At 44.8% G+C, this 24,862-nt stretch overlaps 1 protein-coding gene across 1 annotated transcript in view; it reads left to right on the plus strand.

Annotated features, from left to right (window-relative positions):
* The window catches only part of MYO18B (myosin XVIIIB), a 244,040-nt gene that overhangs the window by 114,688 nt on the left and 104,490 nt on the right, over positions 1 to 24,862 (plus strand). The window contains exons 28-33 of the mRNA XM_033098254.1: positions 1,449 to 1,573; positions 5,993 to 6,147; positions 9,867 to 9,990; positions 10,825 to 11,025; positions 14,793 to 14,903; positions 19,027 to 19,131. Coding sequence (XP_032954145.1) covers positions 1,449 to 1,573; positions 5,993 to 6,147; positions 9,867 to 9,990; positions 10,825 to 11,025; positions 14,793 to 14,903; positions 19,027 to 19,131 — 821 coding nt within the window. The remainder of the gene's footprint in view (positions 1 to 1,448; positions 1,574 to 5,992; positions 6,148 to 9,866; positions 9,991 to 10,824; positions 11,026 to 14,792; positions 14,904 to 19,026; positions 19,132 to 24,862) is intronic.

Here is a 24,862-nt window from a genome sequence, read left to right on the forward strand (position 1 = left end):
TCCACTCATCTGTCTGTCCATCTGCCCTGCCATCCATTTATCTATCGGTTTATCCATTCTCACATCCACCCATCCACCGATCCAATGACAGTAATGGAACATTTATGATATGTTAGGCATTGTAGTAAGTCTTGGGGACACAATGTGAACAAAAATATGTTTGCTGCCCTGTGAGTTTGAGTCCTCTTCTGGATTTTCATAAGCTTTCCTTCTGGATTTTCATAAGCTTTTCCAAGCATGAGAGCCCCAGTCATGCTTGGCATGAGCTGTCTTTGTACATGTTTATCTCCCCCACTAGATTTTCCTGGAGATAGAATGTTGTCTTAGTCATTATTCTTTGTGCCTGATGTGCAGTAGTTGCTCAATAAGTGTTTGGGTGGATGGAAGGTAGATGGAAGGATGTGTGATGGATGGATGATGGATGGATGGATGGATGGATGGATGGATGGATGGATGGATGGAAGATGGAAGAGTGGATGGATGGAGAGGTGGATGGATGGATGGATGGATGGATGGATGGAAAGATGGATGGATGGATGGATGGATGGATGGATGGATGGATGGATGGATGGAGAGATGGATGGATAGATGGATGGATGGATGGATGGAAAGATGGAGGAGTGGATGGATGGAGAGGTGGATGGATGGATGGATGGATGGATGGATAGATGAATGGATGCATGGAGAGAGGTATTGTTTGGATGGTCTCTATTTTAAGCTGTTCACTTATGGAATGTTTTTCATAGGTCTAGTAGTATATGAGATGTTATACAAATGGTCAAAAATAAAAAAAAAGAAATCATAATCTGGTCTAGCCTATTCCGTTCATCCAGTTTTCATCAACCAGCAAATAATTTTTTTTTCCAGATCTTTACCAAATCAAGGGATTGTTCTGTTATCTGATGGAGACATCTTGTGACCAATGTCTCTTGTCACTAAGCATTCAGTAGACACTTTATTACTTGTTGATTTATTTGTTAATTCAGCCAACAGTCACTGATTAATATTCTGTCACCCAATGTGGTTGGCCAGTAGGATGATTTCAATTGGTGAATTTGTATCAACATGGGGACACTTCTGTGTGTAGGGAACTCTTCTAGAGGGTATTGAGGATCCACAAATGACTAAAACATCTCTGCCCTCAAGGATTTTTTTTTTTTTTAAAAGAAGGGTATGTGTACACTCGTGGAGAAGTTGAACAGTATAAAACAACTGAGCTTAGCATAGTGAGCAGTCAATCACTTTAGACAACAGGAGGTGGTCAGGACAGGCTACCTGAAGAAAATTTTATTTTTAATTATTAAGTTTGGACTTAAAGCAGGATTTCCTAACCTGAAATCCAAGGTCAAGCCTCAGGAACTGTGTGAATATTGTGACATCGTGTACGTGGAGGAGAACCACCCTCATTCACCCAGCCTTCTTCCGGTCTCTCTCACTTTGGTAAACAGCAGATGAGTGGCAGATGCGCTTTGACTGTGCTCAGATGGAGAACGAGTTTCTCAGGAAGCGGCTACAGCAAGTTGAGGAGAGATTGGACTCAGAGCTGACGTCCAGGAAAGAGCTGGAGCAGCAGGTAAGAGGTAGTAGAGAATCTGCCTCACAAAAGCGTCAGAGATTGGGCAGGGGCACGTTCTCACCTCCACTATTCAAGGTGCTGACTGAACCTGGAGAGGGAGAAAAAGGGCACCCACCATTTCACGTTTTCCATCTCCCTGTTATTATAAAGGCTGCTCACTGTGGGATATGAAAAATAGTTTCTCTAACTGCACGTGTTCTACTCTGGGGAAGAGTACTCGGTGGTATAAAGAACATGAACATAAACTCAGGCTATCTGAGTTCCGGTGCCATTTCTGCTTTGACCTTGCAGAAATCACGGTACATTTTGGGCCTCAGATTTCTCATCTATAAAACGATTATAATATGCTCTTAAAGTAGTCAAATTTTATCCATGCCATTGCCTCTATTCTAACCTGCCACCTCCCTTTCTCATCTGGACCGGAGCATACCTGGTCTCCTTGCCTCCAGCCTCTCCCATCAACCACTGGCCAAACTGCAGCCAAAGGATCTTTTAGAGTCTCTTTCAGAATCTTCTGTTATCGCAAGTTTTGTTGACTCTCGTGGTGGATCATTTCCTTGTGTGTTTTGTGAATTTTGATTTTGAGCTCATTTTCCACTTGTTCCTCTGTTCCTACCACAGTAGGCTCAGGTGGTCTGCACTGTGACCCTTTTTTGCCTCCTGACTCTCATGGTAAATGTCTTGGTGTGTTTAGCTATTTATTTTTTATTGTGAGTTGATCTTATTTTTTTTTAACCTTATTGATTTTAATGGGAGTCTTTACAGGTTTGTGGATGTGTGTGTTCCCCTAGAAGCAGCACTTTTGCACTTTGTTCTGCAACAGCCCCTGAGAGTATGCTAAATTCTCAGCTTCAGAATTTTGCAACATATGCGAAGTGTCGATTCAAGCTCTAAACCCGTATGAGGCAAGGACCTGGGATTTTGATTTCTGATGGAGATAGATGTTTTCTACCCACCGAGAGCCAGAGTGCCAGCAAGCTTTCTTACCACCCTCCAGGCCAGTGGGTGGAACTTTTATTGTCCCTTCTCTCTGAGGTGCAGCTCTTCGGGGGTTCTGCCTTAATGCAAGGTCTTCATTCCATTTGCCCACTTTGCCCCAAGGCGTTGGCTCCTGTGTCTGACCAGGCATTCGAATACAACTTCTATCCTTAGGGATATTTCTGGATCTGTCAATGGAGCCTCTTCTCCCCTACCCTGGTTGCCATAATGTCAGCATCTACCATTATTGCTCTGGTATTGTGTCCTCTGCATTTGCGATATTGTGAAATTTCCCTTTCTTTCTTGAAAGTGCAGCTCGACATTACAAATATGTCATCTTATCTAGTGTTTCTAGAGGAATGGCATGATGGTTTAGCCAACTGTCTCTAGTCTACACTCTAATCAGTGGTAGGCTGGTAAACCAGCTCTCTGCAAACAGACAGACAGACAGACAGTCCCCTACCCCATGCATAGCATTTGCCAAGTGCCAATTTCCACGGTGAAGATAGTCCCAACCATGAGCAGTGTGAAGTTAACATCGTATTGTCACTGAATGTAGGACTGGGAGGAAATGTGCAGAATCACCTCTCATAGGCAGTAGAAGCCAGCCCCAGCACACCACTGAGTCCAAACACACTCGGTTGTTTCAAGTTCGCAGCAAAATTGAGAAGAGGGTGCAGAGATTTCTCATGTACCCCCGGCCCCTGCTGTCAGCATCCCTCACCCGAGGAGTACCTTTGTTACAATGGATGAACGCACACGGACACATCATTATCTCCCAAAGTCCATAGTTTACATCAGGGTTCACTCTTCGGGTTGTGCATTCTATGGATTTGGACAACTGTACAAAGACAGGTATCCACCATTATAGTTTCATACAGTTTCACTTCCCCAGATGTCCCCTGTGTTCCCGCATTCATTCCTCGCCCTTAACCCCTGGCTACCACTGACCTTTTTCCTGTCTCCATAGTTTTGCCTTTTCCAGAATATCACATTGTTGGAATCACACAGTAGGCAGCCTTTTCAGATTGGCTTCTTTCACTTAGTCATATGCATTGAAGTTTCCTTCGTGGCTTGATAGCTCATTTCTTTTCAGCGTTGAGGAATATTCCATTGTCTGGAGGGACCGCAGTTTATTTACTCCTTCACTGGCTGGAGGCCATCTTGGTGGTGTCCATATTTTGGCAGTTAGGAATAAAGCTGCAATACGCATCTGTACGCACGTTTTTATGTGGATAGAAGTTTTCTGCCCCTTGGGGTAAATACCAAGGAGCACAATTGCTGGATTGTATGGTAAAAGTAGGTTTGGTTTTGTAGTAAGAAACCCCCAACGTGTCATCCAAAGTGTCTGTGCCATTTTCATTCCCACCATCAGTGAATGAGAGTTCCTGTGGCTCCACATCCACACCAGCATTTGGTGGTGTCGGTGTTCTGGAGTTTAGCCCTTCGTAGCTGTGTAATGGTATCTCCCTGTGGTTTTAATTTACATTACTCTGATGACATATCACGTGAAGCATCTTATCACAGGCTTATTTGCCCATCTGTCTTCTTTGGTGAGATGTCTGTTCAGGTCTTTGCCCCAATGTTTAATGAAGTTGGGTTTCTAATTGTTGAGTTTTAAGAGTTCTTTGTATATTTTGGATAACAGTCCTTTATCACACATGTCTTTTGCAAGTATTTTCTCTCAATCTGTGTCTTGTCTTTTCAGTCTCTTTTCAGTCTTTTGCAGAGCGGAAATTTTTAATTTTAATGAAGTCCAGCTTGTCACTTCTTTCATGGATCTTGCCTTTGGTCTCATATCCAAAAAGTCATTTCCAAACCCAAGGTTGTCTAGGTATTCTCCTATGTTGTCTTCTAGAAGTTTTATAGTTTTGCATTTTATATTTTACATTTTGTGATCCATTTTTAGTTAAGATTTATGAAGGGTGTAAGGTCTGTGTCTAGATTCACTTTTTTTCGCATTTGGATATCTCGTTGTTCCAGCACCATATGTTGAAAGACTGTCTTTTCCCCATTGTATTGCCTTTGTTCCTTTGTCAAAGATCCAGTTGACTATGTTTAGTGGGTCTATTTCTGGGCTCTCTATTCTGTTACATTGCACTGTTTTCTTTTCCCTCCTTCCAAAATGTGCCTTATTCTTTCTCACCTCGGGGACTTTGCATATGCTGTTTTCTCTCCCTAGAACATTCTTTCTCTCCCCTACCTAGATATCTCCAGCTATCCTTAAGATCTCAGCTTAAATGTCATTCCCTCCAGAAAGCTTTCCCTGACACAGATTTGGATGAGTGCCCCTGAAATGTTTCTCCAAATATAAGCTTCATCACGCTGTATTATGATTATCTGCTTCCTTCTTGGTCTTCCCACTGGAGGAAAGCACCGTGAGAGTAGAGGTCATATTGGTGTGTGCTACTATTCCATACATCTCCCCACGATGAGAGAAACATATCATGAGATCACCTTGCAGAGGTGGACCAGGGTGAGATCACATGGAATTTTACAAACAATGGAAACGAGCCTCGTCATCTTCCATGGTGGTGATGGTTTTTTTGATTGTGCCCAATTTGGACATTATATTGTGGTCTTCCGTGAGACACCGGGCACTGTAGATACACAGGACAATGACTGGAGGAAAACAGTCCACTTCTTTAATAACAAATTACAAAGTCGGGTCAGTGTCCCCAAGGAAAGGGAGCAGTCATGCTACATTAAAAAGCAATAACACTGCAACCTTTTCTGAGTAGCCGAATATAAGAAAACATCTCATTCGCCTTCAAATACTGAATTTAGAATTACAGGCTTCATTAACTCAGCATTTTGCTTATTTAAAGCAATGCCTTAATGAGGCCATTTCTTCAAAGCGAGTGTTCTGAGATGTCCTCTCTCCCAGATCTAAACTAGGCCATTTGGGAGGGTGTTTCCTGGAGGAAGATGCAAGAGCCTTTGCTTTCTGTGTGTTTACGGCCGGATGTGTGCACGCCTGTGTACGTCAGCCGTCTGAAGTGTGCCACTTATGGCTCTAACCTTTAGTCTGTCTCTGGAGTCCGTCTCCGTGTGCCACGTTGGCTGCTTCCTGGCTAATCTTCACCATAGCTCCCCATATTATGCCAACTGATGGGGACATTTATTATATAGTCCTCAAGGGGCAGGGCACGGAAGGCATCAGCAGGCGTGTTGACATTTGGATTATTGAAAACAATGAAAAGCCATCCCAAGAGATGAATGGGATTATCCCCCCATTCTACCCGTTGGCAAACTGAGGCTCAGAGAAGTAGCTGCCTCAAGGTAACACAGGTAAACAGTGGTCAAGACAGGGTGTCTCTGCCCCAGTGTCTGTTCTCTTCCCATTATGCTCACCTGGGAAATGGCAGCAGCTTGAAATAAGAAAAAGCCCGTCTCGGTGCCAGCAGAGTGGGGCGAGTCATTCTGTTACTCCCACAGCTCGGGGAGCTGCAGCATGCTTACGAGGGGACCAAGAAGATGGCTCACCAACTGAAGAGGAAGTGCCACTATCTGACCTGCGACCTGGAGGATACCCGCTTCCTGCTGGAGAACCAGCAAAGCCGAAACCACGAGCTTGAGAAGAAGCAAAAGAAGTGAGTCATGTCCCGTATCATGACCCGGGTGCCAGGATGGGCTGCATGGACCGTGGGGTCTTCTGGGGTGTCCGACTTCCCCTCCTAACCCGCCTCACTTCTGCCAGGGCTCCTCATCCATGGGTTTTAACTTCCTTGCTGTGCCCTAATTCTCTGCCCTCCCCTCCCCCACGTGCCTTACTGCTGTAAGGTTCTCGCAAGCATCCAGCAAGAGAAGATTCTTTTCTGTTACCCGGTCTCAGCTCTGTTACCAACTGACCATGTGACCCTGGGGAACTTCTTGGCCTCTCTGGGCCTCAACATCCCCAGTGATCGAGTGAGGAGTTTGTTACGGCGATTAGGAAAGCAAGGGCTGCTGTCAAACCACCCTGGTCCAAGTCCCAGCCGGGCCTCTGTCTAAGCCGTGTGACCTTGGACAAGTCATCCCCCACTTCTCAGCCTCAGAGTGTTATCCTTAGGTGGGGGGTGAGCATGTTCCCTTGTGGTGAGGACTAAATGATACAGTTGTATCTCCAGCGGGACTAAATTCTGGTCCCTGGCTACCCGTAGTGTGAAATATGGGAAAAGAAAATGAGGCGTCACTTCCATTGTCACTTAGGGTTTAGACTCTTGGATCACGTGAACAATTCTGGCAGGGACTGGACGTCGTGCATGAACAAGACGCTGGTCTTGAAGCTGCAGACTGTCTCCCACGCTTGCATTCCCATCGGGATGCTGTCACAGCTAGTCAGAGGTGGAGGCTGGACTGGAAGCCAGGTCCGCTCTCACAGGCTTTCTGATGCAAAACCTCAGCACCTGCGATGCTTCAATCCCTGGACGCCGTGGCTGTGTCTGAAGCTCTTTAGCTCACTTGGAGAGGGGAAAGGTGTGCAGGGGTCCTATTTTGAGCCAGACAAGTTCCTAATGGATGCTTCACAGGCAGCAAATAGATCAAACATAGCCTCATTTAGAAGGTCCCAGATAAAAATACAGAAAAAAGTGTGCCAGGATGTGGTTTTGCCGAGGGTGCCTCTTTTCCAAGAGGTGGCAAGCGGAATTGTATTTCCATGGGGGTGGCATAGATTTTTAACTTGATCTGCATTTCATGTTGTTTCTCCTCTTTATCCTTGAGCTTTCCTGAGCTGGCTTCTTCATCTGAAAGAAAGATCTTTGGAGGTTGTCAGCATGCGCCCCCAACCCAAACAAGAGAGGTTTATTCTCATCTTAGGGATATCTATCTGACTGTTTCCTTTGCAACCTTCTCATGGGTGCTCTGGCTAAACCTTGCCCTTGCAGTGGGGAAAATAGCTTAGTTCCACCCTGGTTATTTCCTGTGTGACCTTGTCAAATGACGCCACGTCTCTAGGCCAAAGGAGTCCTTGGACGTACGCGGGCCTCCTGGAACTGAAGAATGGTTTCATCAGATCCCATCTGTAAATCAAGAGGGATTTACGGATGGAGTCATCCCCCCGTTTTCTGCCAGCTATGAGGATTGTGGTCATCTGCGGGTTCCCCTCCTGTTCTGAAAAGCCTTATCGAGGGGTTCAGCTCTCTGATGGGTAGGGGACCTACTGCTGGAGTTTACTCAGCCAGAAAATTCCATGTCTGTGGTCTTTCCTTCACCTTCTTGGGCAGAATCCCTCATTTGAAGTACTTAACAACCTCCCCACTGGAAAAATCCCCATTGCTTCATACTTAACATTTCCTCCTCTCAAGACTTACACCTGTCCTGCGACGCCCTCTGCTCTGCTACCATTTCTTGGCAAAAGTTAATTTCGTTAGTTTCGTTTCGATGTTAATTACACACAGCGTTCATTATCTCTCTAGGTGGATTCGCATTTTAGCAGGGAGCCTGTGAAGGCAGCAGAAGTCTCAGTCTGATGGTGGAAATTCAGGCAGAATGACCACCGTGAGGGAGAGATCTAAGCTAACAATACGTCCTTCTCACCTCTCTCTAAATTTCGTCAGATTGTACATACAGTTACTTCCTTAGTTTGCTGGGCCCAGGATGGAGGGCTGGCTCCACACTGGTAGAGTTCCCTGTCTTGACCTTTGGCTTCCAAGTTCAGAGTGGTCCAGATGGTTCCGTTTGGGGTTGGCTTCTTGTTGCCATGGTTACCTCGTGGGTCACAAAGCTCAGTTCCCAGGGCTGATAGAACTCCCAGCCTGCTTCTTTGGGGTAAGGACTGTGCTGGACTCACTGACTCCCGCACTCACCAGAGGCTGGATCCCAGCCCCACTTCTGGGGGGGGAGGGGTGAAGGGCATGTGCAAATCTGTCTGGCCTCAGTTGGTCGGTCAGTATGTTCCAGAAGGTGGGGTCTATAGGAGCCATTCTTTGGCATTAGGCAGCCTGTTAAGTCAAGGACTCCTCTGAAACGTCAGTTACTGTCTGGCTCCCCCCGTCGTCCCCCACCTGTCCCAGGGCACGGGCAGGTAGGTGGGGGACTAGCTAAGATAGTAGAGAACCTTGGCTCAATCCTACTTCCACCATTTTGGAAACTTGGGCTGAATCCCTGTACGTCTCTTCTGTAAAATGGATAGAATAGCATGTTGCTTGCTGAATTGTTATAAGTACTACGTGGACCCCAGCCCAGAGCTCTTTGGGACTGCTAGATCATTGTTGTCATCACGATGTTTCCATTCAGAGGCCGCCAATAGCGCCTCTTGAGTGATATCACCAACAGCCAATCAGAAAGCTCCTGGGCAGTTGCAACAGTAGGGCTTCCCTCATGTGACCCATGACTGGCTTTCTCAGGAGTCTGAGGCTCACGACGACGATCTAGTGTTAAAGGATATTAGATCATTTGGTAACAAGTGAGACTTCTTTTCACCAAGGCCTAAACCCCTTGCCCAGTCTGGCCATTCTGGTCACACCACGTTCCCTGGAGCAGGGGGACCTTTCTGTGTGGTCTGAGGGCAAGTGACCAAAGTCACAGCTCACTGAGGCTCGGCAGAGCCACCTCTATTGGTTTCCTCATCTGTGAGAGGGATCAAAGGCTGAGACAACTCCACGGAATGATGTAAAGTGCAAGAAGTGCTTCTCACCAGTGTTCACCATCCTGGAGGGGCAGGTGGGCCCCCATTGAGCCATTTCCTAATTCCCTGGGCAGCCCCAAATAGGACTATAGAGGCTTTGTGTTATCTGCTGGGGAAACAAAAGAAGGCAAGGCTGAATGTGTGAATGTCCAGCATGGTATCAACAATTACTGTGCTCTGATATGGGTTGTGAGTGTGTAAGGCCACCAACATCACGAACAATATGAAACATCGCCTATGCCCTTGTTTGTGCAGACGTGTGCCTTCATCCGTTTGTGATTATCAGATGCCAAACCTGGGCCTTGTAGCGTTAAAGGTCTTGGCATATATTGGCACGCCAGACAGATTAGCTTTTTCTCTATATATGTTCTTAATTCTTACGCTCTATGTAATTTTGTCTACTCTTATTTTTATCACATTTTAAATATGTATTCAGTATGTTTGCAGAAACGCTATATAAACCTTAAAAGTTGCTCTTTGGGATTCCAGAGTCCTACGCCACATCCACAACCTGACATAAAAGCATCAAGCAAAGCCCTCCATCATTTTGTTCTCTCTCTCTTTCTCTCTGTCTCTCTCTCTCTCCTTCCCTCCCTCTCCCTCTCTCCTGTTCTCAGCAAGCTTACTGCCTCTGCCAGCCCCTGTCCTCCCCTGCCCCAGGTACCCCACCTCTTTGCCCTGACATGTGTTTTGCTTGGACAGGTTTGACATGCAGCTGGCCCAGGCCCTGGGTGAGTCCGTGTTTGAGAAGGGCCTCCGCGAGAAAGTGACCCAGGAGAACACCAGTGTCCGGTGGGAACTGGGCCGGCTGCAGCAACAGCTGAATGTAAGGGATGGAGGGCACAGAGCCTCTCAGCTCTTGGTTTCTGGGTCTCAGGAAAACCCGCCGTGTACCGGCTGTACATGGTGACAGGGAGGAACGCTGGGTGGGTGTGCTGGTCTGCCAGCCAGCTGGAGTCGTGGATCCCAGCGTGCCTTCATAAAACAAACAGCGGATGGCAGCTGGATGATCACACCTCCCTAGCTTGATGTATTGAAATTGTTCCGGTCCCCTGCACGAATGCCAAGGTGCCCACCTGGGGGCTGTGAGAGGCTTGGTATAGAGTTAGCTGTAGCCCAATCCAGGGACAGTGCCCTGTTCCATGTAGGTTCCAGTGCAGAGGGGTTTTATTAAAATAGGACACAGGCACCTCAGTTGGCTGCTCCTCCCCCTGCTGTGGCTCCCTATTACCCCTGGGAGAATTTCTAAACCTCTTAGCCTGGCGTGCAGCTCCTTTATGAGCTAGCCCAAAGCTCTTTGCTCCTGGAGGTGACATTGTCACCTGGAGGAGTCATTTCTGGACACCGTCCTCCCTGCTCCATCTCAATCCCAGCCTTAGCGGGTGCACAGCTATCTTACACATGGGGCAAGCACTCCGTTTATGTGCTTTGAGGTCTAACTCTAGGGTCAGTGGCGGTGCCCTCCCACCCCTGCCTGTCTGTGCTGTTCCAGAGAGCAGCCTCTGGTGTCCCACAGGGGACACTGTGAGGGTCTGCCCGGAGGAGGTGGAGCTAGCATGCACTGCAAAGTGGAAAGCACCAAGCCAGTAGGTCATGGAGGTGACCCTGGAGGGGGGTTGTGTCATGTGACTCCAGAGCTCTGCCTTCTTTGTCTCTGTAGCAAAAGGAGCAGGAGACCTCGCAGCTGCAGCAGGAGGTGGAGATGCTGCAGGCCCAGAAGCGGGAGCTGCTGGAGGCGCCTTCTCTGGGGGAAAATTGTGTCCCTGGCTTGAAGGAGAAGCTCTGGAAACTGGAATCCAGTGCCCTGGAGCAACAGAAAATCCAGAACCAGCAGGAAAACACCATCAAGCAGCTGGAGCAGGTAGGAGAGCCTTGTCTGGGGGCAATGCCCTGACCCATGCTGGCACCAATGCAAAGGGATGTTATTAAAATGTGTGATGGGCACTCACTCAGCTGCTCCTCATCCTGCTGTGGCTCCCTATTACCCCCAAGAACCTCTGAATCCCTGGGTCTGACATTCAGGCCTTTCATGTTCTAGCCCAATCCTACCGTCCTGCAAGCTTCAGTGTCACCTCCTCCAAGAAGCTTGCCCTGATAACCTTCTTGAAAATAGCCCCTCCTCCAAGCCACATTCACTTTCCATCTCCTTAGCTGGTTTGTTCTTCTTCACAGTACCTGCCATCCCATTCTCTAGTATTTAACACAAATGTTGCTCAATGCTTCTCTCCCCCATCAGGATATAAGTTTCAGGAAGGCAGGGTTTTTTGTTGTTGATCTTTCTTATAGGGCCTCTCCAGAACCTAGAATGAGGCCAGGTACATAATTGCTGCTCAATTAATAACCGCTGACCCAATATCTGACATTTATTGAGCACTGTCTGTGTACCAGACTCAGCTCCAACCTCTCCCCGTGTACCACCTCATGACTCTCCACAAGAATCTAGATGGTGAGATATTATTAGTATTATCTCCACTTTACAGATGTGGAAGCTGAGAACCAGAGGTGTGGAGAAAGTGGCAGGGATGGGATTTGGAGCCTGGGCCATGTGATTCCACGGTGCCTGACAACCTACTATGTGCACAGCATTGCATACACTCTCAAGGAAGATTGGCGTGCTAGTCTTTGGGAAATGCAAAATAGCTAAGGGGAGTAAGACAGGCATATCAAATACTCTCATACCGACACCCTCAGTGAACTATCAAATTAATATTTTATTCGTCTGCTTGTTTTTTTATACGCCCACCTTGTTCCATAAAGAATTCGAAGCAGCTTATAAGATGTATGCATAACCAAATACAAAAATTATAAATAAAACAATCCTAACCAAAAAGACACAAATTAAAATAGATGCTAAGGGGGGGGCAGTGAATTAATATGCAGATATGCAAAACATGTGATCTTACACACTTAATTGTTTTAGCTCTAAAATTCCTAGTGGCCAGAGAGAAAAAGGAAATGTGAGTTGCATGCTTTTTATTATCTCCAAGAGAAAAACAAACCAGTTTTTCAAGGGGAAGCAAGGCTTTTCCTGATGCTTAGATCTAAAGAAATTTCTCGTGTGGGATTTCATATGGGGCAATTATTTTGGAGAGGTTTTAAGGTTGGGAAAATTGGACCAGGCAGTGTAACTATGTAAAGCGGGGAACTCTGAGCAGCTCTGATGAAGTGGGAGGTGGGAAGGTAGCAGGGTGAAGGAGTGGGGTTGGAGGTTGGGGGTGGAGTATGGGGGGAAGGCTGTGGTACCCACCCTTGCTTCTCGTTTACCTCCCAGTCCATCAGGATGGAGCCTGCTGAGTATTGAGACCCAGGTGTGGTGGACAGGGAGGGACAGAGTCTGGAGCAGTTCAGAAAACAGCTCCTTTCCTCCCTCAGTCAACCCGTTTTTATTAAGCACCTACTTTGTGTCATGCACCGTGCAGATGTGATGGAGGCAGCTGCAAACAAGCCACGCGTAGTCTCCTGACGTTCATAGTCACGCTGAGTGTTGTGGGAAAGTGTAAAGTGTAACTTGCAGATCTGGTCTTGGGAGCCTGGCCGGGGAAATAGGGAATTCCTGGAGGAAGTAACATTTACCAAAGCTGACGGATGAGTCCGAGTTGGCTGATCAAGAGAATTCCCGGCAGGAGGAACTGTCTGTGCAAAAGCCTAGAGGCAAGAAAGGCACGTGGCATTTAAGGAGCTGTGTTACGTTTCCTGTAGATGAGGTCCACAAGGCAGCTCGCTGTCTGTATGACCTTCGGCAAACCCCGTTTTCTCCAGGCTTCAGTCTCCTCATCTGTACGGTGAAATCTGAGCCTTGTCAATCCCCTAGTGTCCTCCCAAACCCACCTAAGAATCTGGAAAAGTTCACGAAGGAGGGGAAATATCCGTGTAGGACATGAGGGGGCATGGAATCATCTAGCAACCCAGAGTCAAGAAAAAAGCAAGCGCTTTGGAAAATTGTGCTAACCCTTTACGAGACCACCAGGGGACCACTCAGTGCTCAAAGGCAGAAATCATGGGGATGCAGGAACGGGGCACAGGCTCACCACCTCAGGGACCTGAAAGTTACTGCAGCTTCTAAATTGTCCATCCTCCCCTTACACGGGAGGAGAGGCTGACTCAACACTTTCATTCATCGTTAGCTTCCCCCATAACGTCCTACTGCATTGTGCCCTTGTAGATATCCCGGAGATATTTATTGATTACAATATAGCACTTTTTCGAGGGGATGTTATGTGTACACATATAAGCTTGACATAAATGGTATTGCAGATGTCAGGAGTGGCCGAGAGGCTAGGAAAAAATGAAAAAGAAATATTATATTTACTTGCGTAAGCTCCTCATTTTGGATTATCTTCCCATAACCTCTGTCATTTTAGAGGAGGCAAGGAAGGAAGGTGACATTTAAAATGAGCATACTTTATGCCAGGGACCATAATAGGGACTCCTATGTACACTATGCTTTTCCCCCTTCAACCCAGTCCTACATAGCAGAGAATAGTAACCGCATTTTGAAAGACGAAGGTTGTTTTTTCTCAGCTGAATTTCCATGTTAGGGACAGTCATTGTAACCATCTGGAAGTTTGGTGAGAAATGCGGGGGCAGGTGGGTGAACAGTCAGCAAGTTAGAGTTTCTGCAATGTAACCCCAGTATGAGTTCCCAGTGCTTCTCCGTGGACCAGTAGCATTGCAGAGTATTATAGATAAATGAAAGCTGAAAAGTAGAGATTCTTGGGCCCTAGACCCGAAAATTCTGATTCCATAGGTCTAGGGCAAGCTCTGAAATCTAAATTTAAAAAATATATCAGGAAATTCTAAGGTGCCACAGAATTTGAGGAGTAAGAGCGTGGGTCAGTCTCTCAATTACGCACATCAAGAAAGCGGAATCTTGAACTAGAACTGGAACCCAGGACTTCTGCCTCCAGTTTCAGAAACTGTCATACGACATCACCCAGTGTAAACGTCATGCACAGCTCTCTGCCTGTGCTGAGCAAGTTTGGGAGGGTCTCATTTAAGAGAAGACTCCTTCAGGGAAACACAGCTCTTAGCACGTCAGGCTACCAGGCAGGGAGGAGATTGTCCTTTCTGTCTTCAAAACTATGGGGAAAGAGAAAAGTAATATTTATATGCCAGGCACTGTGCTAAGTGCTGTACATGGATCATTTCATTTAATTCTTATAGAATTCTAAGAATTCTAAGATCGTTGTTTGCTACAGAGAAAGGGGACTGATCAGAGGCAAAGTGAATTGTCCAAGGAAACATTTTGGGCCCATTATCTCCTTCTCCAGGTTTGCATATCGTCACAAATAAATTTTTATCCTGCGATCCATCCACTCACCTATCCACCCATCCAAAAAACCCTCACTGAGGGCCTGCTCCAGGCATGACAAATTTGTTTCATTAAGAGTGTTGAGAAGGATTCTGAGGCTACATCTAAACTCAGTGGAAAAGACTGTGATTGATTAGTGATGTCTGTTATGACCACAGGAAGAAGCAGTGCAGCATTTGGGCTGCTTATCGACTGCGTCTGACCTTCCAGGCACCTGGGGCGGGGGGTGAAAAATGCAGTTGGAATGTCAAGGATGACATGGAGGGCCAGGGGAGTGGGTGAGGCCCCCCTCACGTGCTGTACTTGCTGCTCCCCAGCTCCGCCAGCGGTTTGAGCTAGAGATCGTGCGGATGAAGCAGATGCATCAGAAGGACCGCGAGGACCAGGAGGAGGAGTTGGAGGACATCCGCCAGTCCTGCCAGAAGCGGGTATGTGAGCAGTGACAACAGCTGTGCCCTTGGGCCCTAGCAGGCCCACTCCTGGGTCCTCTCCCAAGGGACTGGAAACAGGCTCTTTCTGCAACCACCTGAGACCTCAGCTCCCTAAGTGCTTCCAAGAGTGCTGGAGCAGAAGTCCCTGTCATAAATACGATCGAGAAACTTCCAGAAGCCTCTGGAACTGTTAATCACCCCAAGATTTCTGCCAAGAGCCAATAATGCCATATGACTGATGCCCTGGGTAAGGACTTAGGTGTCCCAAGAAGGGGACCAGTCCCTTCTGGCTATTTCCCTGGCAACTCAAATAATTTCTTACAGTTTATCCAAGCTCTCTGCAGATGTTTCAAACAGTGTATAAGAAAGCAACAGACCCTTGAACTCTGACCACCTAGAAACCATCATTATTACTATTTTTAAATTTTATTTTATCTCTTTTTCACTCGATACACACACACACACACACACACACATATTTGTAGAGCTAGCATTTTCCCTGCATGGGGGTCAGGCTGTTTTGAAGTCTGCTGTTCACGTGGCAGTTTGTCCTGGGCCTCCTTCCACGTCAGTAGATACAGATCTAACCTACGCGTTTTATGGCGTGAAAGTAGTTCATCTTAGGCAGGGGTTCTGATTTATTCACCAAGTCTGTGGGTACTTAGGCTGTTTCTGATTTTCTGTTATAACCAATGCTGGGCTAAATATCCTTATAGATACATGGACCAATATGAATGCAAAATGAATCCTTCAAACGGCATTACTGGAAAGCTTTGGGTGAAGCCTCATTTAACAGGTTTGGTCATTCTAGGGCTTCTCGGGGTCTGTCACAGCCTGTGTGCATGGTGACTCTCCAAGAAGGCGCTGGGTAGCACTTCCCAGAGTTGACTCCTCTTATTAGCTCCCTAAACAGTCTCTCTGCAGAAACCTCTAGACTCTTGAGAGGTGTTGAGAGCCGGGGTGTTGGAATTCATTGACTCATGATTTGAATCTTTGCGCTTTCCCTGTAACAACTGTGTGATCTTAGGAAAGTGATTTTAAAACCCTCAAGTTCAACTCAAATCCATCCCATTCCTGGGCTCCCTGCTCTCTCACCAGCTCTGGTCACAGAGAGCCAGTTCTTGAAAAGAAAAGCAATATTACTATTGCATGTGGAGTCTCAGAGGCCGGGAGTAAGTCCCAACTCCATCCACGACCAAATGTGGGACTTGAGAGACATCACATAACCTTGCTAAAAAGTCTCCCTTTTCTCATTTATCAGGTGGGTTAATAATGGCTACTCTGCAGGGTGACAGTGAAGATTCAAGGAGATCACAGATAAGGAAACATTGCACAGAGTTTTGTGATGGAATCCTTGTTTGTTGGAGGTTGATGAGTAATGTGGTGTGTGTGGATTTCTAGGCGGCCGGCCCTCCCGGAGGAGCCAGGGAACCAGCCTGGCGGCCGACTTGCCCTTAGGCAGGATCAATCCATTGAAGAGAAGGAGGGTACATGATCTTGGTACCCTGCAAAGCGCACAGTGGAGCATCATCCTGGGCAGGGCTAGAGGGGGCACTGGTGACTGTCAGGACCCCGCTGGGACCTATCAGATTGCCTTGACACCCTGCCATCACTCCAGAGGAGTGTTTAAGAAGTGAGCCCATTCTCTACCCCCCGTGGTTGATGCTACTGCATCTGCTATCTGTCCTGCTCTTCAGGTTCCTGTGGCTCATCTGAGGGGCCCAGCATGTTCCCCCTACAATTCCCCAGGGTTGGAAAGAAAAAGTCAATGATTTGGGCTCATCCAGAATGGTGTGCCCTTGAGTAAGTCTTGTAACTTCCCCAAGACTCTGGTTTCTCCTCTATGAAGTGAGAGCAATGATCAAACATGTTCTGCCTTCCCTATGCTCTTGTGAGGATGAGATAAAAGAATGGGAAATACCTTGTAAACTGTAAAGTGCTGGGAGTTATCATGAAAGGGCCAGTTTCTACTTATTTCCCATTACTGCATATTTGGGAGACATGAACGGCATTCTTTGAATACCCACCGGGCGCCCTGCACCAAGCTGGGTTCTTAATGTTTATCAACTTACTTAATCCTCACAAGAACTCTGTAAGGATTGATTGTCCTGGTTCTACAGGTGAAGTGACTTGCCCAAGGTTACCCATCTGGGGAGTACCTGAGCTAGGACGTGAACTTAGGTCTGTCTGACACCAAAGCCCGGTCTCTTAATCAAGATACAAGCTTTCCCTCCGCAAAATATTTGAACTACGAAAGGGCATTTAGGAAGCACTTGATAGAATCAACCTTGGGCGATGCTGCATCCCATAGTGCTTCCTGCACAAAGACTTACCAAAGGCTCTGATAAGTCCTGCTCTGAAGAACTTGTCAACTCAGTGGTACTCGCACTTCTTCTAGCATAGATTTCCGTCCCCTCCCACATCATACCTGTGAACAGGACAACAGCACGTGGAAATATTCTACTGAATACACTCCAGAAAACTTTGCCTTGCTTGATACATAGTTTTTATTACTTTGTATACTTTTCAAAATTTGAGCGGTTCCAGGGTTCATTCTGAAAGCAGATGTGAGCTGAGTGCCTTATAGCTCTCTTAAAAGTTCTGAAATGAGCTTTCTTGCTACCTAAGTGACCATCAATCCCTATTTTTTCTCTTCCATGGGTCAGGAGACAAAAGTCCTCAGTCTCTGACCGTGTGGCCTCCAGCAAAGGTTGTACTGTTTCTGGTGCATTTCAAGAGTGCTGCAAAGCATGATGAGTGCCCTGAGCCAGAGCCCCAGTGAGCTGGGGCTGTGACTCAGGCCTTCCTGAGACTTTCCCGGGGACAGATTTATAAAGGGAGAGAGAGAGGTCAGAGAAAGGTGTTTCTCTCCTTATGACAGACGCTCACATTGACTTCATATCTGGTGACTGCTCTGCTCAGTCTGTCTCTCACCATGGCAGGAAATCAATTGTTAGCAACCAGGGCAGGAATGCTGATGGCCGGCTGTGTGGGCTGGCTGTGTAGGGCCAGGAGACCAACAACGAACTGCTCTTAGCAACGATTGACATAAGGGTATGCACTTGGGAAACTCTCTCCGACTCAGTTTGCCCACCTGTGAAATAGGGTCATCAAAGGCACGAGGTTAAGGAGGATAAAGCAGTAAAATAACACACCTGAGAGAGGCTGGTGGGGAAGAGGGTGTGCAAAGCAGGTGGGATATTCACTCTAGCAGGGAATGCCTGCCCTTGCTGGGTGATGGCTGAGAAATCAGCACTAACTGTAAAGTCAATGGGTTCCGCGTAGTCAAATCTCTTAGCCAGTTAGGGCTGCTATAACAATACCACAGACCAGGTGACTTAAACAACAAACATTTATTCCTCACAGTTCTGGAGGCTGGAAGTCCAAGATGAAGTGCCGGCAGATGTGGTGTCTGGTGAGGGCCCTCTTTCTGGCTTGTAGACAACTGCCTCCTTGTTTTACGTGGAGAGAGAGAGAGAGAGAGGAAGGAAGCTCTCTGGTGTCGCTTCTGATAAGGGCGCTCGTCCCATCACGGGGGCCCCTCCCTCATGATGTCACCTAACCCTAATTACTGCCCAAAGTCTTCACCTCCCAATACCATTGCACTGGGGGTAGGATTTCAACAGATGCATTTTGGAAGGACACACACATGCAGTCCATCACACCAAATCATCTCCAAGGCGACTTGGTTTTTTACTGGATCATAGTATATTTATATATTTAATCAAGGAGGTGGACGCATTTTAATATATTGGATATAATGTTGTGCAAAACCTTAAAAAGTCAGAGTGCCAAGACTTGTAAATATTCAAGTTAGGTCATCACATAGGAGGGAGACATCCGTTTGGAAATGGGTAGGAAACTGGAGGCGGAGCTTCAGAGTGAATGGCAGGGGGCTCCTCAACACTGGCCAGCTCTCCCCGTACTTGTCCGGTTCCTAAGCTTTTAGGCTCCTGAGTTCTCCGACAGAGACATTTGCTTCTAAGTTCCAGGGCAGTGGGACTGGGAGAGGGGCCTTGAGCTTCACAGTCCCTCTTCCTCGGGAGGGTCCCTGCCTTGTGGGATTTGTCCAGATGGAACTCACCTATCCTATGCATGCATCCACCCTTTGTGCCCACAGCTCCGCCAGCTGGAAATGCAGCTGGAGCAAGAATATGAGGAGAAACAGATGGTCCTCCATGAGAAGCAGGATTTGGAAGGCTTAATCGGAACCCTCTGTGACCAGGTAAGGGGAGGACACGAGCAGACATTTGGGAGGACATGTTCCCTGCCTCGGGCCCTGTTAGAGAGAAGGATTCATGGGGAGGCCCGCTAGACGCATGGCATCCACCTTTCAGCTGGCCTCCACCTGCTTTGCCCTCTTCTCCACCAATTCTGTCCCCATCCATATCACTGGCTCTTCAAAGGGGACCTTCTGGGGTTCACACGCAGCAGGGTTCTTGGAAGAACCCATGAGGATAAAGAGAGTGGGCCCAGCCAGAGTGACAGATGGGTCACCTTGCCTTCAGCAGCTGTTGGCGTGAGAGTGCAGGCAGCCCGACCTGAACGGGGTGCCTGTGAATGGCCATTGCGCTCACAGCTGGTCTCGTGTGAGAACAAGAGTTTTGCTAGAGGCAGCCAGGCTCAGAGTCAGGCAAATGGGGCTTTAAACCCGAACTGGGCCACTTCTGTCTACACGGCTTTGGGTGGGCTAGTGAACTGCCTGAGCTTCTGGAGAACCAGCTTAACGCGGTAGTTGCCATCACGGAATACCAGCGTCCTCATCCACAGCACTGGGGACCTTTCCAGCTGCATCATTCTTTCCTGGGGGGCTGTCCCGTGCATGGTGGGACATTGAGCAGCACCCCTGGCCTCCTCCACCCACTAGATGCCAGTAGCACACCCCCTAGTTGTGACAACCAGAAACGCCCACGGATAGTGCTAGATGTCCCTGGAGGACAAAATCTACCTCCCCCTTTAGAGAGAAGCCCCGCTGTAAATAAAACAGCCAGCAGAGCCCAGAGCCAGCTCCTGATTTCAGAGCTAGGAGAAATCGCTTGTCCATCCCCCAAATGTTCGGTCCCCTGCCTGTGCTGCTGTGACACGGGACCCCAACTTTGGAGAGGAATGCCGGTGGCTTCTACGATTTCTTTTAACAATCACAGGGAGTGTATTTTAATGTATTGCTTACCGTGCACTCATTGTCTTTAATTCATAATGATCTTGCCGTCAATAGCCTTCCCCCAGAGTCATTTGTTTATTCACAAAGAAATGTGGGGCCCGCTTCAAATGGTCATCTCTAGCAGTCAGAACTCAGACAAAGGTGCTCATTGTTTATTTGGAAAAAAAAAATGGGTTAAGTTAGTTGGAACTGGAGAGAATCAACAGGAAAGGTATGCGATCTTCCTTCTCTGGGTTTTGCAGTTTTTCAGCTGAGTCAACTGGGGATATTGAGTGCAGAGCCCCTGAGGTGACTCTTTCCCTTTTAGCATCAGTGCAAGAGAGAACAGCCCAAGAGCTGATTCGCGAATGATAGTTGGGAATCAGGGGGAGAAGGTCGAATTCTATTCAGCGTAGTCCATTCGAGAAAACAAAGCAGGTAACTCTGTGAAGGAAGCTTTTTATAAATATTGCTAAAATCAAAGAAACTGGACGTGCAAACGGCAGGTAACTTTAAAGAAATACAATGCTGCTTTTGTGTTAGTCACCACGCTGGAGTCTTTCAATGGAGTATCGTATTTGATCATTTGAAATATTTTCAATTATTAAGATGTTTGCTAAAGCCAGGAAAAGTAGAACGAGGAATCTAATGGATGTTTGTGCACCAAGCACCCAGGGTTCACGTACCTGAATATTTTGCCCATGTTTGATTCCGATATTTTTAAGGATACAAAACATTTCAGAAACAATTGGTGGTTCCCAGTTGTAATCCTCTTCTCCTCCCTCCCGTCTACTTCCCTCCCTCCCAGGGGAAACCACTATCCGGAGGTTGGAGTGTGAATTCCTCTGCATGTGTGTTTAAACTTGAACCATGTACAGTACATACGATTCTGTACTTTATCCCCCTCTGAACTATGTTTGTGATACTAGGCCATGATAACACGTACATGTAGCTCTAATTCCTTCATTTTAACTACTACACATTATTCATTTTTTTAAATTCCATCTTCCACTGGTGCACATTTCATTGTTTCCACTCTAAGACACACACCAGCAATGCATAGTCCTACATCTGTCTCCTGAGCACATGCGCCAGCTTCTCCAGGCCTTGCAGCTGGAAGAGGAATCACTGTTTCCTACGAACGTTATCATTTTGGAATTGTTAGATATTGCCCAAATTGCTCCCCCAAAGTGACGGTGACAGTTGACACTGTCAGTTGCAGATTTGCTTGTCTGTTTTGCTTCCCCACATCTTTACTAACACGTGGCACTGCCAGACATTTAAAAAATGTGTAGCAAGTCACCGAGTGTTAAATTGTACTGCGTCTCCCCTTGTCCCATATTACTAGCGACGCTGTACGTTCTTCGCATTTATTACGGTTTTCTCTGATGGGAATCGCCTGTTCAGTCTTTCCTCGTCTCCTTTTTGTCTATTGGTCATTCATGATCCTTATGTAAGATGTTAGAGTCGTTTCGGGTTATGTATGTTGCAAATATCTCCTTCTCTATGGAAAATCATTTCACTTCATGATACCCTTCACTTAATAGAAAGTGGCTTTTTAAAATAGTCATTTCATCAGTTACTTTTTATGGTTTGTGCTTTTATAACGTAAGGTATCTTTCCCTGAGTTCATAAGGATATTTCACTACATGTTTTTAAAGTGCTAAGGTTTTGAACATGTTTAAGGTCTTTAGTCCACCTAGAGTTTATTTTGGTATGTAGTCTGATGTAGGAATCTATTTTTTTCCTTATATATAACCTTTGTTTTAGTTCATGAATAATTTTTTCTACAGTTTCCATGTGTGAAGGAGTGTGTTTATGGGCTACGCATTCTGTTAAACTGGGTTATTTGCCTATTCCTGCACAATATGGTCTAAATGCTGAGTTTTGACAACTTGTAGGACAGCTTACCTTGCCCGTCTTTAAAATTGTCTTATCTGTTCTAGAGTTCTTTAATCTTCTTATGAAGATTCCATAACAAAGCCTGATGTGATTTTCAAATGCATTAGTTGGAAGTGAGTTGAGAACAATTGACGTATTTTTTACATTGAATCATTGCATTCATATGTGTGCCATATATCTCCATATATTTATGGCTTTCATAATGTTTTATTATTTTATTATAAAATAATATTTTTATAATTATAATAAAATATTTTTATTATATATGTCATTATTTCTTTCCTATAAATCTTGAATGTTTTTGTTAGATTTATTTCTTGGAAACTTGTAGTTTCTGTGACTATTATGAAAAGAAGATTTTTCTGTATTCTATGTTTCAATTAGTTATTGTGCCACATGGGAATACTGCCTTTTATTGTGTTGATCTTGTATCCAGCAACCATTATTCTTCATATTTTGTCTGTAGATTACTTTGGATTTTCTGCCTAGACAGCCTTGTCATTTGGAAAGAAGAATAACTTTGCCTCTTCCTTTCCACTTTTTAGACCTCTTATTTCTTTTTCTTACCTTATTTCATTGGCATGCACCTCTAGTATAAGAGTGAATGGTAGAGAAGATAGTGGGCATCCTTTTCTTTTTCCTAACCTGTATAGAGATGCTTCTACAGTTTCATCACTTACATGACATTTGCAGTGTGTATTTTATAAGTAAATCTAATCAGATGAAATCCATCTTCTATTTGTAATTTTCTAATATTTGAAAAAAAAAGTCTGGTTGTTGAATATCAGCAGATGCTTTTTGTGCAATTGTTAATAATCCTATGACTTGTCTCACTTATCTATTAATGTAATACATTCTATTTTAGATATTACAATGTGTCCTTTTAGATTTCCCAGATAAATCTTACTGAGTCACATGATTTTTAATTCACTGCTCTTTTGAATTGCTAACATTTTATTCAGGAGTTTTGAAACCAGGCTCATAAATAATATTGGTTTGTAATTTTATTGTCTTATATTGTTTTTGTCTAGTGTTGTACTAACCTCATAAAATGAGCTTACAACTATGTCTGAAATAATTTTTATAAAATTTGAATTATTTAGTTTTTGAAGGTTTAATACAATTTGCCTGTAAACCTATTTGGGCCTAGTTTCTTTTAGGAAGTAGGGTAAACATTTGATTACTAGTATGAAGTTCTGTAATCATAATTGAACATAATTGAACATAAATTCAGATGTTGTTCTCTTCCTTGAGGTTTCATGTGGAAAATTGTAGCTCATTTTCAATATTGCTTATTCTATTTGAAATGTTTTTCATTTTATGTTTTACATTCTAAACATATTGTCATATCCTTTGTGATTTCTTCCTTTAACCTGTAAGTTATTGAGAAATGAGTGTTAAAGCTATTAATATTTGGAATTATTTGGAGTAACTTTTTATTGTTGATTTTTAATTTAGTGTCACTTTGGACACATAACATGATAGAATGCATAACATTTTTTCTTTGAAATTATTGAGACCTCTTTGCTGCCTCAGTTCATGACCAAGTTTCATAAATTATCAACTGGAAAAGAATCTAGTTATTTTTGAGGCATAGGGTTCAATATACGACAAATGGATCAAGTTTGTTAATTTTGTAATTCAAATAGTGTACTCAAATACAAAAGCATAAACCATAAAGAAAAAGTTAAAATATATTAAAAATCACTTTCTATTAACTTTGGTTTTGTCTGTTTGATCTGTTTCTGGGAGAGTCCTGTTATATTTCTACTATGATTGTGGTTTTGTCAAGTTTTGCTTATAATTCTGTTTTAGTTTTCTCTTTATGTATTTTGAGGTTATATTTTTAGGTGCATCTAAGTTTATTATTGTTTCATTTTCTTGGCAGGGTCTAGATTGTTCTTTTGATTATTATATGATATCCTTCTTTTCTCCATTAATGATTTTTGCTTTACTTCATTTTGCTTGATTTCTTTTTTGTTAGTTTGCTCGTGAGACCTTTTTTATCCTTTAATTTTCAACATTTTCAAATGTGTGAGTGTGTATGTTTCCTTTAATCCAATATTTTAGTCTCTAACTTTTAATAGGACAATTTAATTCATTTACATTTATTATAATTCTGATATATTTGAAATTATTTCTAGTCTCTTCTTTTGTGTTTAGTATTTGTTGGTTCATTGTCCCTTTTCTTTGCTTCTTACTTTATCCCTTTCCTGCTTTGGATACATTGATAATGTTTTCTGTGGTCCCTTTTGCTCTGTTGCTGATTCTAAAGCTACAAACTACATTTCTATTCTTTTGGCAGTCACCTATAAATGTTAAGAAAAGTATTAATCGTGATTTGTTTCCTGAAATACTTTATTTAATTTTCACAACAATGCTGTGAGATAGGAATTATTAGCTCCTGCGTATAAATGAAAGAAGTAAAGTTTAAAAGGTAAAGCAAATTGTCTAAGATCATATAGCTTGTCAGTGGCCTCGGTGAATTTGAAATGAGGTCTATATTATTTGAAAGCCTATAATTAAAAAAGAAAGAAATCTAACACCATGCTGCTTAGGAGTGATTCAGATCCAGTGAACTAGAACCATCTTTTGTGGACCATCGTTTTTCATAATGTTATACGTGAGTCCAGCTCTGCCATTCATCTGCTGTGCACCCTTCAGCAACACCCATTCTGTTTCCAAACCTCCATTTCCCCATCTGTAAAGTAGCTTGATTATCCTTAACAACCTTCCCAAATCATCACTTTAAAGTGCTCGGAGAGTGCTCTGACTGCAGGCATTTAACAACTGCCCAAACAATTTGCCTTTATGATTAATGGTGAAACAATGGAGGTGTGACTACAGTTTCCCCACAACATCACTAAGCATCATTTAGATTTATCGGTTACTTATTCACCAGCTTTATCTAAAT

The sequence above is a fragment of the Rhinolophus ferrumequinum genome, chromosome 25 (assembly GCF_004115265.2).
Source record: "Rhinolophus ferrumequinum isolate MPI-CBG mRhiFer1 chromosome 25, mRhiFer1_v1.p, whole genome shotgun sequence".
Lineage (NCBI taxonomy): Eukaryota > Metazoa > Chordata > Mammalia > Chiroptera > Rhinolophidae > Rhinolophus > Rhinolophus ferrumequinum.